This window comes from Fusarium mangiferae (assembly GCF_900044065.1).
Source record: "Fusarium mangiferae strain MRC7560 genome assembly, contig: FMAN_scaffold011, whole genome shotgun sequence".
NCBI classification, from domain to species: domain Eukaryota; kingdom Fungi; phylum Ascomycota; class Sordariomycetes; order Hypocreales; family Nectriaceae; genus Fusarium; species Fusarium mangiferae.
The window spans coordinates 1749606-1763821 of record NW_024573931.1 but is presented as its reverse complement, the minus strand read 5'-3'; the positions used below and the strand labels follow the sequence as shown (position 1 = coordinate 1763821).

Genomic DNA, 14216 nt, shown 5'->3' with positions numbered 1-14216 from the left:
ATCAACTTTTGGTGTAGTACATATCTTTAGGTATTCTCTTACAACTCCCGAATGGCAGGAACGGACCTAGGATGAAAGCTCTTATTCGGGAAGGAGCCAAGACATTAGACCAAGATTCAACACGCACGAGGCAGGAGACATCCGCTTGTTCATGTGATAATGGACCCTCAACTTATGGACCCTTCCATGAAAAGGAAGATGATTCTATCGTGAGACTCGATATTTACATGTGAAAGAGGATAAGAGATACCTAGGTACCAACCAAGACAATAGAATCGGAAGATAAGGTATCTTAGGTAATTCTACAGAAAGTCACGATTAGAATCAACAACTGTTACCGATCGGAAGGAACTGTTCCTTGCAGCTTTCGGTGGGTAACATCACAGTACAGTACCAAAAACTCCTAGTAGCACTGATATGCCAGCACAGCCTTGAGGATTCAAAAGGAATGAAGATCTTCAATGCGAAATAGAGCGGGTCTCTTCAAAAAGAACCTCAGCGATACTTTTAGCTACTAACCTACTAATGTGTCTTGTGCAATTAATTTTGTAATAGTCATGAGAGACTTAGTAGCCACACCTTGCTGTTGATTCTCGACGCCATCGTCAACGTCATGCACCAACTTTCTTCCCCTCGTGCTGTAGCCCCACTCGGCCCCGGTCAACGGCGCCGACACGGCCCGGGCGTAACGGAGCTATTATGTGCCAAGATTTAATCGGATCGTTATGTCATGACCTCAAACCAGACGATCCTGTCCTTCAGTGAAGCAAACCTAGCTACCATTGATCATCAGAGCCACTGGCAGCTCTTGACATCTGCCGGATCTTCACAATGTCAACTCTCGAACCCCGACCTCCTTACTCAGAAGCCGAGATCAAGAACCTTTATCCGCCTCAATTACGTCTGCAACTCGTCCAGATCCTTCTCCGTCATGGCGAACGCACTCCTATCACCGCCCGCTTCACTTCCACAGGCCTTGCACCTTTCTGGCCATACTGCTCTGCAGCTCGTCGTTTAACCAGCGTCATTCTCGACCCTTCTGCCACCAGCTCCCATGTCGATCCCGCCGATAACCCAGGCCTTACTACTCTTGAGTGGAAGCGCCGACTCGAGACCTTTGGGCCTGATGATGCGCCTATCTTAGCCATTGGCCGCAATGGCGAGCTTGATGCTATCTGCGACATGGGCATGTTGACCGATCGTGGACGAGAAACAACGTATGATCTTGGCCAGCGCCTACGCCATCTCTACGTCGATCAGCTTCGCTTCTTGCCGGAAAAACTCGCTGTTGACATTGACACAGCTGCCATCTACCTCCGCGCTACACCTATACCCCGCGCTCTTGAGTCTCTTCAGCAAGCTTTCTACGGTCTCTATCCTCCCTCAGCTCGCGCCCCTGGCCTTCATCCTCCCACAATCCTTACTCGATCACCTGCTGACGAAACCCTCTTCCCCAATGATGGCAACTGTCGACGCTTCGCTGCTCTCGCTCGCGCTTTCGCTCAGCGCTGTGCTGACCGCTGGAACGACTCCGACGAGATGGCATATTTGACAAGACGCCTCGGTCGCTGGATGCCCGAGGAACACCCACACGTTGCCGTGGACTCTCGGCCTCGCCTCAGTGGCATTATGGACACTATTAATGCAACAAAGGCCCACGGTCAAGCCACTCGGTTACCCAAAGAGTTCTACGACCCCGAAGTCAAGCGAATTATGGAGAAGATCGGCGTCGAGGAGTGGTATGCTGGATACAAAGAGAGTGAGGAGTACCGCACTCTAGGCATCGGTGGACTTCTCGGAGACGTTGTCTCTCGTATGGTCGGTAGTGCTGAGCATTCTACTGCTGATGGCGAGTATGAGCTGGCTCTCAACAAGGAGGTTTTTGCTACTACACCACAACCTGTACGATTTGGAATGAGCGGTTGTCACGATACCACTCTTGCTGCCACACTCGCCAGCCTCGGCGCTTTCAACGAAGAGGCCTGGCCGCCTTTCACAAGTCACGTTGCGATTGAACTATTCCGCCACGTCAATGCAGGTGCCACACCTCCTCCTGAAGCTCCCAAGCCCACTGGCTTTCTGTCTTTCTTCGGCCTGGGTACTAAAGGAGCTTCCCATCCTGGACTGCCACCCCCCGGCATAGGTCGGAAAAAGACTACAGACCTGTCAGAGAACGAAAAAGAGCGCCTGAAGGGTTTCTATGTCCGCCTGCGCTACAATGACCGCCCGGTGACTATCCCTGGCTGTGCACTAGTAGGCAAGCATCTCGATGGTGATGAGTCCTTTTGCACTTTGGTAAGCTCTAATATTCTCCCCCTTACCAACTCTGGAACCAAGACTGGTATCGTGCATTACTTACACTTCAACAGGAAGCCTTTAAGGAGATCGTGGATAAGTTCACACCCATAAACTGGAAACAACAGTGCCGTGCCAATGTAAGGGACCCAGCCTTTCCTTCTAAGCCCGAGCCATCGGGATATTGATTGTGAAAATCACCTGCAAGCTCATGAGAGGTAACCAAAATCCTCCAATATTTGACACTGCCCCAGTCCTGGAAACTGCGTGCATTTACCATTAAGCTCTAATCACGTCCTGCGCTCAATAACCTCAAGACCTCGAATCGACAGCTATAAACGAATTAGGTACATACGTAAGACACCACCCATATAGTAGAACTGAGCTGTCACAAACATAAATAGACATATTGTTAAGTGATCATATGATCTGCGTTCAAGACTGTAGTGCCTAACCTAACCTAAGACTCCGTAATAGACACAAACGCAGGTGATATATCCTCTCATCCATCCATCCCGTGCTGAATCCTCTCCAGTTCAAACAGCGTCTCGTCTCAACCATGAGCGCTCCCGTCTTTCACAAAGGGGGCGTATTAATCACAAATCCCATTTCTTCCGAATGCTCTCTTCCTCTCAGGAGCAAAACATCAAAAATCGAGACCAACTTGCAATACAAAAAAAGGTACACCGAAGGGGTAGATTATCAAGAAAAAGGAAAATCAAAGAATGAAAGTCTGTAAAGCCCCGAGAATCAAGGACATGACGCCACAAGCGACGTCGATTACAACGTTTAAGCAAGTTTTTCGTTCAATCTTGCTCGTGATGAGAGTGAAAGCATAAAGATGCACAAGCGTCATTAGTTTGCAACTTCCTCTTCAACCCAACCGTTCAGGCCTCCTTGAATAGCAAGGCCAAATCCAGAGCCCATACCGCCATAGCTTGCCTGGTAATGGTGACCTCGTCGTTGCTCGGTCTCAGCTCCGGGGATACCATTGGAGGCATTTCCACCATTCTCGAATCCAGGAGCAAGCACAGGAAGACTGACCGCCCTGCTATGCTGACCGCGACCTGGTGCTAGCAAGCCACCAATCGTAGTAGCACCTGGTGCTGCACTGTTGGCTGGGTATCCATTCGAAATGCTTGCTGACTGTCCATGGCCGGAAACAGGCACTTGCTGGGACATGGCGAGATCGAGATCGCTAGGAGATGGCTGGGCGGTACCAAACAGGGCATTTTGTTGAGCAACGATCTGCTGTTGTTGGTGATGTTGTTGCTGCTGTGCCTGGTGAGAGACCTGGTTCAAATACATCGTCAAAGGGTTGCTGTTGGCATTGAAGAGAGCAGCCGATTGCTGGGGAGTGTTGCCGTTTGTGGGAGAACCGCTGTTCTGAGAGCCGTTAGGTGGAGGAGAAGACACACCATCACCACGAGGAGACTGCGACTGCTGCATTTGACGAGGAGGGTTACCGCAACGATCTTTGCCAAAGTTGACCTTGAACTTCCTGTAGTCGTCTCGGCCTCGGATGGCCTCAATCGCCTTGATGGCGTTGGCGATATTGGTGAAGTTCACAAAAGCACAGCTCTTCTCACGCAAAGTGTTGACAAGCTCAATCTCACCATACTCGGAAAAGTCCTGTCGTAGACGCTCCTCGGTCCAGGTTTCGTCAAGGTTGCCAATGTAGACGTTTCGGGAAGCACCACCGCTCACAGCCAGAGCGATGGCAGGAGGAAGAGCTCCGGAGTGCTTGCCCCAGCCAATCTTGAGGCGTCGATTGTGGATCATAAGGCCCTGAATGTTACTCAGAGCATAAAACGAAGCGGCAGCGGTGGGATCGATGAAGGTAACGAAGCAAATGTGCTTGTCGGGAATGTAACGGATGTGGTGAAGGAGTCCTCCACGAACCACGTTGCAAATCTCCTCAATGGTCGTCTCCGGGTGGATGTTGCCAAGATAGATGGTTCGGTTACCGAGGTTGTTGATACCTCCAGCAGTTGTAGCGACGGCAGCAGCAGCAACAGATTGCTGGGCCAAAGCATTCGAGATCAAGTCACGGTCGGCACCTGTGAGCATGTGGGCGTATCCAGGGGCAATGCCCAGGTACTGAGCAGCATTCTGCTGTTGAGTCTTGGAAACGTAGGCACAACGATCTTTTCCGTAGTAGACGCGGCGAGGGGCCTGCCACTTGGGCTCTTGGGGAAGCTGGGAGACAGCCTTGATGGCGTTGGCAATCGAGAGGTAGTGGACAAACGCAATGTTCTTCTCGCGAACGATCTTGATTGTGTCAATGGCACCAAACTTACCAAGGTCCTCGCGCAGTTCCTCCTCGCTAACTTCCTCGGGCAGATTGCCCAAGTACACGTTTCGTGAAGCTCCAGATTGTTGGACAGCCAGAGCAACAGAGGTCGGGACCTGCGAAGGCTTACCCCAACCAATCTTGATGTCCTGGCCCTTGATGCAGAGCTTTTTCAAGATGGCATCGGAATGGAAGTGAGTGGCGGAGCTAGCGTCAAGAAACGAGATGAAAGCACAGTTCTTGTCGGGCAGAAGGCGAACTGACTCGATTTGACCACTTCGAACATGACCAAGAATCTCCTCGGCCACAGTGTCCGGAGGAATGTTACCCAGATAAACGGTACGGCTGGTTCCTGTAACAACACCGGATCCCATTGAGACGGGAGACGTAGGAGGCAGAGGTGCCTGCATACCGAAACCGCCAGTAGGGGACTGGGGAGGGTAAAATTGAGGGGCACCATAAGTGGAGGGAGACACTATTCCTTGGTATGACTGAGGAGAAATGGTCTGCTGCACAGGGCTGGAGATACTATTCTGCGGCTGGTTGTTTCCCTGCTGTTGCTGAAATCCTGGGATGCTCTGAAACTGGGGACTGGCAAAAGCAGCCGGTGTACCGGGCTGGAAAGGGCTGCCGAGAAGCAGCTGAGAAGGCAAAAGGGGGGTGAACTGCATATCAAATGCAGTCCCCGGGGTAGCCATGTCTACTCCATTGTTCGAAGCCTGCTGGACCATAGGCTGAGGTTGAGTGTTGATCGAAGGGATGTTACCTCGCCGAGGATGTCGGTCGGCGAAGCCAGAGATGTTGGAGTTGAAAGCGCCATGGGAGAAACCGGTATCGCTGTTGGAAGGCTTGGAGGCATGTCCGAAGCGGTTGGCCGGGCCATTAGGGGCACCCTGGCCAACGGGTCCATTTAGGTCTTGCATACCGAGCAGATGAGGGGGGACGAGCGAGTCCCGCCCGACGTGCGACAGTACAGCCGTTTTGAAGAACTGGTTGTGCCCGAGTAAGGCACGGAGAGAGCTGTGAAGTTGGGGGGATGATCCGACTGAAGAATTTCAGACGTTCCAAGTCTCCAGTTCACTGACAGCAGAGCTGATTTTTCGGGAAATCGGTCAAATCACGAGAATCCAACGAGTCAGAGCAGGCCGTATAACAATGCTAAAGCAACTAGTTATGCAGAATAAAGTCGATGAAATCGAGTATTATGAAGCGGATTGGCTTATTCGAAAGAGAATAAGTCAAGGCAACCCTGAAAAATGAAAAAGGCCGTTCCAGGAAGCAGCCGTTTAGTATATATGGTGATCGAATTTGAAAGAGTTTCGGCCGAATCGAAACCTTAGGCTTTGGTGAGGCTGAAGATGCGAAATAATGGTAATCGGTTGCAAGAGCGAGTGTATCTAAATGTCGAACGAGAAACGTAAAGCACGATTGTGTGTAGCCTTGCCGAGCTGAGGATGATATCCAGGGACAGAGTGAGCTGAGCAGGTAAAAGTATTAATAAAGCAATATGGCCGAAACGAGTGTCGACGAAGCCGAAAAGTGTAGTCTCAACAGAAGGAAGAATAACGACACTGCATCTGCCAAGGAGCAGTCAATGAAAGCCCCAGGCAGTGAGTGTGTATGAGAGACGAGACTTGACGAAGAAGAGAAGAGACAAAAGTCGGCGTCGATGAGAGGACGGCACAGATGTGGAGGGAAGAAGGAGTCAAAGGAGGGAGGGAGAGGGATGAATTTCGATGCCGTCTAGGTTGACCTCCAAAAGATCAGGGACCAGGAAACACAGGGGGTGTGTTGGGTGAGCCTCAGGCCGACAAGTAATGTAATAGAAGCGCAAGTGATTAGCTGTGGGCGGTAGACCATAGCCTGTAGGTACAAAGAGGCCAGTCCAGTAGTTTGGAAATAATGCAAGGTAATAATGCTCAAATGAGCAAAGAGGCGCCAGGGAGGGAGAGAAAAAAGGCCAGACAAACCTGGTAGGGAATGAGGTGGAGGAGGGTTCGGTGGGTGGGTGGAGTTATAGATTGAGAAGGGATAATTATGAAATGAAAGAAGAAGAAATAAGAAGAAAAGGCAAGGTACTAGGTAGATGTTGAGGTTATGAGAACTTAGAGGAGGTTGATGGAAAAGGAGGGATCGATAATAAGAATGGAAGTTAAAGAAGGAATGAATGTCTGACGTTGAGAAGATTGAGAACGGAAAGAATGATGAAAGACGACTTGTTGATCATGAAAAGAAGACAGGAAAGAGCTGATGAACGGCAAGAATGAATGCAGTAATCTAACGGTGATAAAAAAACAATTATGTACAATATGCCTACTAGCTAAAGGACTAGCTCAGTGCCTCCGCTAACCAGCTGCATGAATGAATAGAGTCATAAGGTGGTCAATTCACGATCATAGTGGAAAGGAAAGAAGACCAGAGACAGGCAGTGAGTGAGTGAGTGAGCGATTGAGTGGATGCACAATTCATCAAAGAGCACATGCACAAAACACCAACACAAAATGAACGTGAGACTAAAGGTGAAGCTATTGGACTAAGACCGAGACGGGCTTAGAGGCTACCGACGACGGACAACGGCGAGCCAGTCAGGAACTGAAAGGAGAGGATTGGTGCATCTTTTCAGGGGGAGCTGAAGGCCAAGTCTCGTGGTTCAAAGTGGCAGAACAGACAACGCATTGCCTCTGCCTACCTATGTTGGGCTGTGGAGAAGGGGAGGCTCTGGGGCCTGGCTGGCCTGGGGGGGGGGCCAGCATCGACATCAGGGGCCCATGAGGGGACATTGGACAAGGGGACCATTGCCTAAAGGGGGTCAAGGTTGGAATTGGCTGCTGCGATAGTTTAATGACCCTGACAGGGATCATGTCGATTAGCTGTCACTAAAGGTCGGTGACGGACTGAACCGAAGTCGTTGATCGTCAGTCAATGCCAGTTGAGAAGGAGAATAGAAACAGCCTGAAGTAAGGCAAGTGTATCAGAGCATATATACAGCAAAAGGTTAGTCCTGGATAATGAGTTTCCATCAATAGCAGCCCTTCCTTCATCGACCGGTTCCGTCGTTTGAAGATGTCCAGTGTTGGAGATGTACATACATACATAACATAACATTATATGCACTGCAATGTTACATGCAGACAAGCTTCCCCTTGAGAAGCATGCAATCCAATCCCGTCCGTCCATCTGGGACTGGGAGACTGGACTGTTTGTCTCGGCTTGGCTTACTTGGATCGGCCGGTGAATATCCATCCATACCACGCGATCGATTCTGGGCTCGGGATCAGATAGGGGTAGCCAGTCTGCTGTTATTACTCTGTATGTAATTGCTGTGAAGATAATTAGTTTTCAGGTAGGCCCTGATGAAAGCAGATATGACTTGTCCATTCTGAGCTAGGTCGGGTTTGTTTCGGGATAAAATAGCATGATGATGAAATTGAGAGCAAAGCAATGCTGAATAGACTTTGGATGCAGCATATACGAGAATTTACTCAGTTCAAATGTCACAAAGTGGAAACATTCCTCAACTGTGTCTCTACCAAGATCTATGACCATTACAGCTCACACGTATCCCAATTTCTAACCAACCTGCCAACCTGCCAACCTGTGAACACACATCCATTATTATCCATATTCCACAGTTCAACCTCTCCTCACCCCTGGCACAAACTGGACCCCTAACTCATGATTATATGTACTCCGCAAGGCATGGATGGGTTATTTATTAATGGGTCTGACGGTCCGCCCGTTTCATTCGCGCTAAACTTGCTCAAAGCTCAAAGAGTAACTTCACCCGCATCACTTGAAACGGTCAAATGCTTTCAGCGTGAAGCCACTTTGACAGCTGTATCATTAGAGACACTCTTGCAGATCCAACAGAGTCTCCAATATCAGTCAGTTCGTCGCAGCTCGATCTAAAGAGCCGCTCGTATAAGACATGCAGAACAAGCACCTCCTCTAGGGCGGCTACAGAAGTCAATCTTTGTACGTACGTGCCTCACAGTTCGGTACAAGTGATACAAGCGAGAAGACGGAAAAGACGATTCGATTCGTATTCTTCCCCTTGTTACATGGTCCCCAGTCGCCGTGAAACATCAACACGGGCCCTAGTCTTGAAGCATTTCACTCCCAAACACAATCGCCTTCAGACCATGGAGGTCAATTCTATTTTCGGAAGCGTCTCAGGCGCTTCGCAGGCGCGCCACCCGCTTTCAATGGTTCTAGGCTGATGATGAGAGTCTTGTTCTCCCGGTTGCGCATACTGTTCAACAACTCTCACACAAGTGAGTTGAGCAGAAACGTCGGTCTGAAAGCGGTATTTCTTTTAATGCTACTACTGTTAGTGGTTCCATTTCTGATCCCACGTCCCGCGATGCTACGGGTACTGCGCCTGGACCAGCTACTGCTATCCCAACTCCAGACCTCTCCTAGCTCTCCTATCATCTTCGGGAGTTCCATGCCCCCCTTTGTGCTGTCAGTGTCAAGGAATCCACCTTGCATCCTATGTATCCTTGAGAGAACGTGACCACTCAGGGATTCACTAATCATATCGATTAGACTAGATCTTCAACCACGTACGGAGTATGCCAAGCGAAACTCGCGGTTAGCCATTGGCGAGTATCTGCACCAAACTCGATGTAAAACTACGATTCGTCAACCAATGATGGTTCGTACTGATACAGAGTATTGGGTGTTCAATTGCGGGCACCAAAGCGCGACCGTTTCCATGCCACATCTGAGTTCTCCCAAGCTACTCACAAGCCTTCTATAGATCTGAGAGCCGTGGGACTCGAAGGCTTTCGGGTGTTGCCTGTAGCACAGACACGTTCCTTTGATACTGAATGGGGTTGCACGGCGAGGCTTCATAGCTTCTTTGCTACTGCGGAGAGATGGTCCAAATAGCCACCTAAATGTTATAGCATCATCCCAAGTCAGACTTACAAAATGTCACAAACAATGGAAACCTTGCAGGCGAAGCAGTTCCTGACGACTCTTTCGTTGATCTCCACCAAGTTCATATCATTATCCACTATCTCAGTCTCAGTGGCAGTATTTACCGGGAAACTAGACCGAAAGAACTAGAGCAGTTCAATGATTTCAATGATGATTTCTTCTGCTACAATATGCACCCTCTCCGTTTTATGTACATTCTTTTGACGTCGGCCAAACCCATGCAAGTCCTCATTATCATTCATAACGCATAACGCCATCCCCTCTCCATGTCACTCACAACTCATCCTTAGCATTGCCGCCATTGCCTTCCTTCCCACCATCCTGAAGGCCTCTCTTGACCATAGAGCTGATGATCTCATACACAACCTGAGCAGCGGCCAGAGCGGTCTCCTCACCACCATTCTGGTAAGCAGGAGATACCTCAACAACATCAGCACCAACTAGGTTCAGTCCCTCAAGACCGCGAAGAATGCGGATGAACTCGCGGGTAGACCAGCCGCCGGGCTCAGGAGTTCCGGTGCCGGGTGCAAAGGCGGGATCCAGAACATCGATGTCGACAGAGAGATACACAGGGTTTTCGGTACCGAGTACTTTCAGGATACCGTCGATTATTCCCTTGGTACCGAGATCATCAATATCGTCGGCTGTGAAGCGGACCCAGCCTTGGGAGGTGTCGTCCTCGTTGTCGGCAAAGTCGTTACCTGAGAGCCTGGTGCGTAGACCGGCATGGACGGAGCGCTCAGAGGAGGAGTTTGAAAGAAGACCTTCCTGGTTGGCCATCCAAAACATGGAGCCGTGGGTAAACTGAGTGGCTCCCCACCAGGAAGGATAGGCAGCTGGGTTCCAGGTATCGAGATGAGCTATGATGAATGTGTTAATGAGGTTCTTCATAAGATAATTAACCGAGGGCACAATTAACTCACCGTCGAAATGTAGGACCTGGATAGGCTTCCCATGAATCTCGTTCAACGCTCTCAAAGCAGGGAGAGCCAAAGAGTGATCACCACCCAAAGTCACCAGTCGAGCCTTGGGCGCAAGTGCTGAAACCGTCTTGCGGCGACCAAGCTGCTTGAAAGCCTGGGTCATCTGCTCGCGAGCAATGTTGTTGTCGATGGGGGTGATAGAAATATCACCACAGTCTACAATCTTGGCCCAGTTCTGGTAAGGGTTGATACCAGCGCGAGGGTTGAATCCACGCATGGATGTCTGGCGAGCAGATGCAGAGCGAATCGCTCGTGGGCCAAAACGAGCTCCTGGGCGGTAGCTCACGGCTGTGTCGAAAGGAGCGCCAACAATAGCAATATCGAAGGGCTCGGTGGGTTCAGTGAGACACTTTACATGGTTGAGATGGGCAAATGTGTTGATGCCAGCAAAGGGCCACTGCGAGGAGTCAGTATATAGACCTCTCACGATAGTTCACGATGCTTAATGAGACACTTGGACCCTTCTCTACCGAGTGCCTATCACATACCTCGTAACCCCATTTCTGCTCAAGCTCATCGAGTTCCTCCTTCGTCCACTCCTTATCATCGTGATCATGGGAGCAAGCTGTGGCCAGCCCCGCCAAAGCGAGAACGTTCAGGAGCTTCATGATGAGTGGCAGTTGCAATTCACCGATCAAGTCAATTTGCAAATATTTGAACTTGAGAATCACAAGAGAGAGAGAGAGAGAGAAGCAGAAGAAAAGAGAGGCTACCGGTGAGGTCTATATAGTCACTACCTATCTATGCTTCACCCTCCACCGGGCGGGCATCCGGCCCCACGAGTCAAGATCCATCAGATCAAGCAAGCATGCCTCACTCAACTCAATGAAAGCCTCAAAGAGAGATATGACGATCGCCGATTGGTCAATCGAGGCAGTTCTGACCGGATAACGATCTCCCCGCAGTTGTCTTTCTTCCCCGCCTCGAGCCCTCTTGAGGTTTGGGGAGTGAATTTGCCTGATTCAGGCATAGAATTGCACGTAGAGGCCCTATGATTTCACTTTTGGGTTGAGAGATAGTGACCAGAAAATGGGTCTCGGGTGTGGAACTAGGTTGAGATAGGAAAGTTGGGGCGACGGCACCTCATATTTACCGGCAACGTTGGGTTTGTATTCTGAACAATGTCAAATCACCTTCAGCCCGCTGATATGTTTGTCAAGCAGTTATCAACAGGGACACCCTCCAAAGTTCTCTAGCTTTGCAATATCAAGTTCCCCTTTGTCTCAAGTGTGACTCTTACAGACACACCTCAAGTTCTCCTGAGGGGACAGGCACCTTCTAGGTATCATATTCTCAGGATCGTTTTACGGACAACACATCTTTGTTCCAGTACGCATCATGCTTAGTACACATCGCATAGGGCGTACGCATTGTCTGTCAAAGGGCGTAGTACCCTCCGTCATTCACCACACCTCTTGCAGCACTCGAGGAGAACAGTCTGTCTCTGTCTTTGTCTCGACAGGACAGCATCCCAGACAAGTGATATGTCCCCTTTGGCATCAACTGCAATGTTGATGCCTACACTTGGTCTACAATGTACGCCGGCAGTTAGCCGGTCCCAAGGACAGTCCGGGCCCGATCCATCTACCGAGTTGGCAGGCAAGGGTTTGCCTACCAAGCACATTTCCCCAGGTCAAGAACGTATGAAGAGCTTTACCGAGTACAGTAGCTTTGAAGCCCTGCAAGATCCAACATACTCGCTGGCCGAGTTGAAAGAGAAGACCATACTTGATGCCACTATGCTTCTTCATCCGCCGAAACACATGTCTGAGCTACTTCACCGTTGCCAATTAACATGATCCATTGAAAGATTCAAACATGAAATACAAAATTTTCTATAACTTAGTATGAATCAAGACATGACATTGATGTAAATCACCCCAATCGCCAAACTTTCCTATCAAAGCATTCCCGCCTAGATGTGTCAATCGTTGTCTTCGTCCGCTACCAGTCCTCTCTCTTTCCACTTGATCCATCTCGCGAGGGCCAGAGAACAAGATGCATTGGATTCCAGCCTAAAGAAACTCGGGGAGACCGCTGGGATAGAAGAGGCTTTTCGGCAGAAGTTCCGCCTGGGGGCTACGCACAGCGGCACCCGGCAGCTCTCGATCGGTCTCACCCTTTCAAACCCTTCTTCCCCTTCTCGTTGCGGAACAGGACGCCTGCTCCTCGAGTTTTGTTCCGTCTCTTAGTTCACCTCATGTAAAGAACGATCACTCTCTTTGAAACCCATATCGTTCCGGTCCGCCAGCGCAGGTCAACCCAATGTCGTCTTGCCGTGCCTCCACCAAGAACTCTATTCGTGCATGTCTACTGGGCATGTTCCTAACTCAGCCAAAAATTCCCATGGGGAAGTAGGAGAAGGTGGTGTCATAGCTCGGCTGTGGCTATCCCATTTCCGTTTATAGGACGAGGCACTTGTGTGACTTCTTTTTAGGAGCAGGGGGCTCAAGTGCTGCAACGATAGCCTGTATAATGCAATGAGAAAATGTTCCAAGTAATGCTTATTGGTGAGGAGGGTTTTCAAACAGTCAAGACATACCTCGTCAAATACATCCTTAAGCTTATACTGGGTGAGAGCACTGCACTCAACGTACTTGACAGCACCTAGGTCCTTCGCCATTCGTTCGCCATCCTCTCGTCGTACTGGTTGCATCTTTTGCTTTGACAGCTTCTCTCGAACACTAGGGTCGTCCCTCAAATCCACCTGGGTACCAACAATCAAACACGGAACGCCAGGGCAGTGGTGGCGGACCTCGGGGAACCACTTCTCGCGGACGTTTTCGAAGGAAGCAGGCGAGGTGACGGAAAAACAGACGAGGAAGACATCGGTCTGAGGATATGAAAGAGGTCGCAGTCTGTCATAATCTTCTTGGCCGGCGGTATCGAACAACCCGAGAGTGTACGGCTCATCTCCTATCCTGTAAGTAATCAGCAACCCTTCTTCGACTGGCCAAGTTGCCGTCCATCAAACACATCCACAGATCGCCCCTCGTATCACAGAATTCATCACACTGCTCAAGCCAGGAGTCGGTGATGGCTTTCACGACTGAAGGCGTCCATTGCAGGTGGTGATACCCTGTTGGGGGGGGCTGGCATCGATCGATAGGCGTGTAGGTAGACTCACATAACCGTAACTGCGTAGTTGTCGAAGACTGTAGGGACATATTCGGAGGGAAACTTGTTTGTTGTGTAGCTGATGAGAAGACAGGTCTTTCCAACAGCACCGTCACCGACGACGACGCATCTAGAAAAGGGGTAAGCCGGGTTAGCCTGAAGAACGATTGTGCGAATGGCGGACAGGATAACGGGCAAGCAGAGTAGATGCGCAGGTATGCTTAGGGTGCTTTGCCGTAGGACAATCTCGGTGTAGAGAGAAGGCAAGCAAACGGAAGCAAACCATGGCATGGCATTGCGGCAGCACAAACCCAAGGGATAAAAACATACTTAATAGTTGCGACAACAGCCATTGTTCCTCACGAAAGCTCCTCGGCAGGAGCTCGTCTATGTTAATGTGAAATGCAAGCGGTCGAGTGGTGAAGCTCTATTGGCGGGCGGATGCGCGCGACTACGGTAAGAGAGCGGGGGGGTTGCGGAGCGGAGAAAGTCGAGTTCGAATAGGTGTCGGGGAGAATAGGTCAAAATAAGGATGATAAGTCGAGGGAAGGCGAATATGTTGGGGCTGTACTGTTTGATGGCGG

The 14216-nt window shown here is 50.1% G+C and overlaps 4 protein-coding genes across 4 annotated transcripts; 1 reads left to right on the top strand and 3 right to left on the bottom strand.

The window, feature by feature from the left end:
- Positions 1-831: 831 nt before the first annotated feature.
- Positions 832-2483, top strand: FMAN_10392 (uncharacterized protein; the record flags this gene model as incomplete). Its single annotated transcript, XM_041821063.1, has 2 exons — positions 832-2295; positions 2370-2483. The coding sequence occupies 2 exons, from the start codon at positions 832-834 to the stop codon at positions 2481-2483; spliced, it is 1578 nt and encodes a 525-aa protein (XP_041686880.1).
- Positions 2484-3150: 667 nt separating this feature from the next.
- Positions 3151-5511, bottom strand: FMAN_10391 (uncharacterized protein; the record flags this gene model as incomplete). The annotated part of the gene is made up of 1 exon (XM_041821062.1): positions 3151-5511. One exon carries the CDS (start codon positions 5509-5511, stop codon positions 3151-3153), a length of 2361 nt encoding a protein of 786 aa, XP_041686879.1.
- Positions 5512-9805: 4294 nt separating this feature from the next.
- On the bottom strand, positions 9806-11123 carry FMAN_10390 (uncharacterized protein; the record flags this gene model as incomplete). The annotated part of the gene is made up of 3 exons (XM_041821061.1): positions 9806-10392; positions 10456-10912; positions 11004-11123. The coding sequence occupies 3 exons, from the start codon at positions 11121-11123 to the stop codon at positions 9806-9808; spliced, it is 1164 nt and encodes a 387-aa protein (XP_041686878.1).
- A 1794-nt stretch (positions 11124-12917) lies between these two features.
- On the bottom strand, positions 12918-13985 carry FMAN_10389 (putative CDC42-GTP-binding protein of RAS superfamily; the record flags this gene model as incomplete). The annotated part of the gene is made up of 4 exons (XM_041821060.1): positions 12918-12983; positions 13058-13436; positions 13643-13762; positions 13963-13985. 4 exons carry the CDS (start codon positions 13983-13985, stop codon positions 12918-12920), a joined length of 588 nt encoding a protein of 195 aa, XP_041686877.1.
- Positions 13986-14216: the final 231 nt, after the last annotated feature.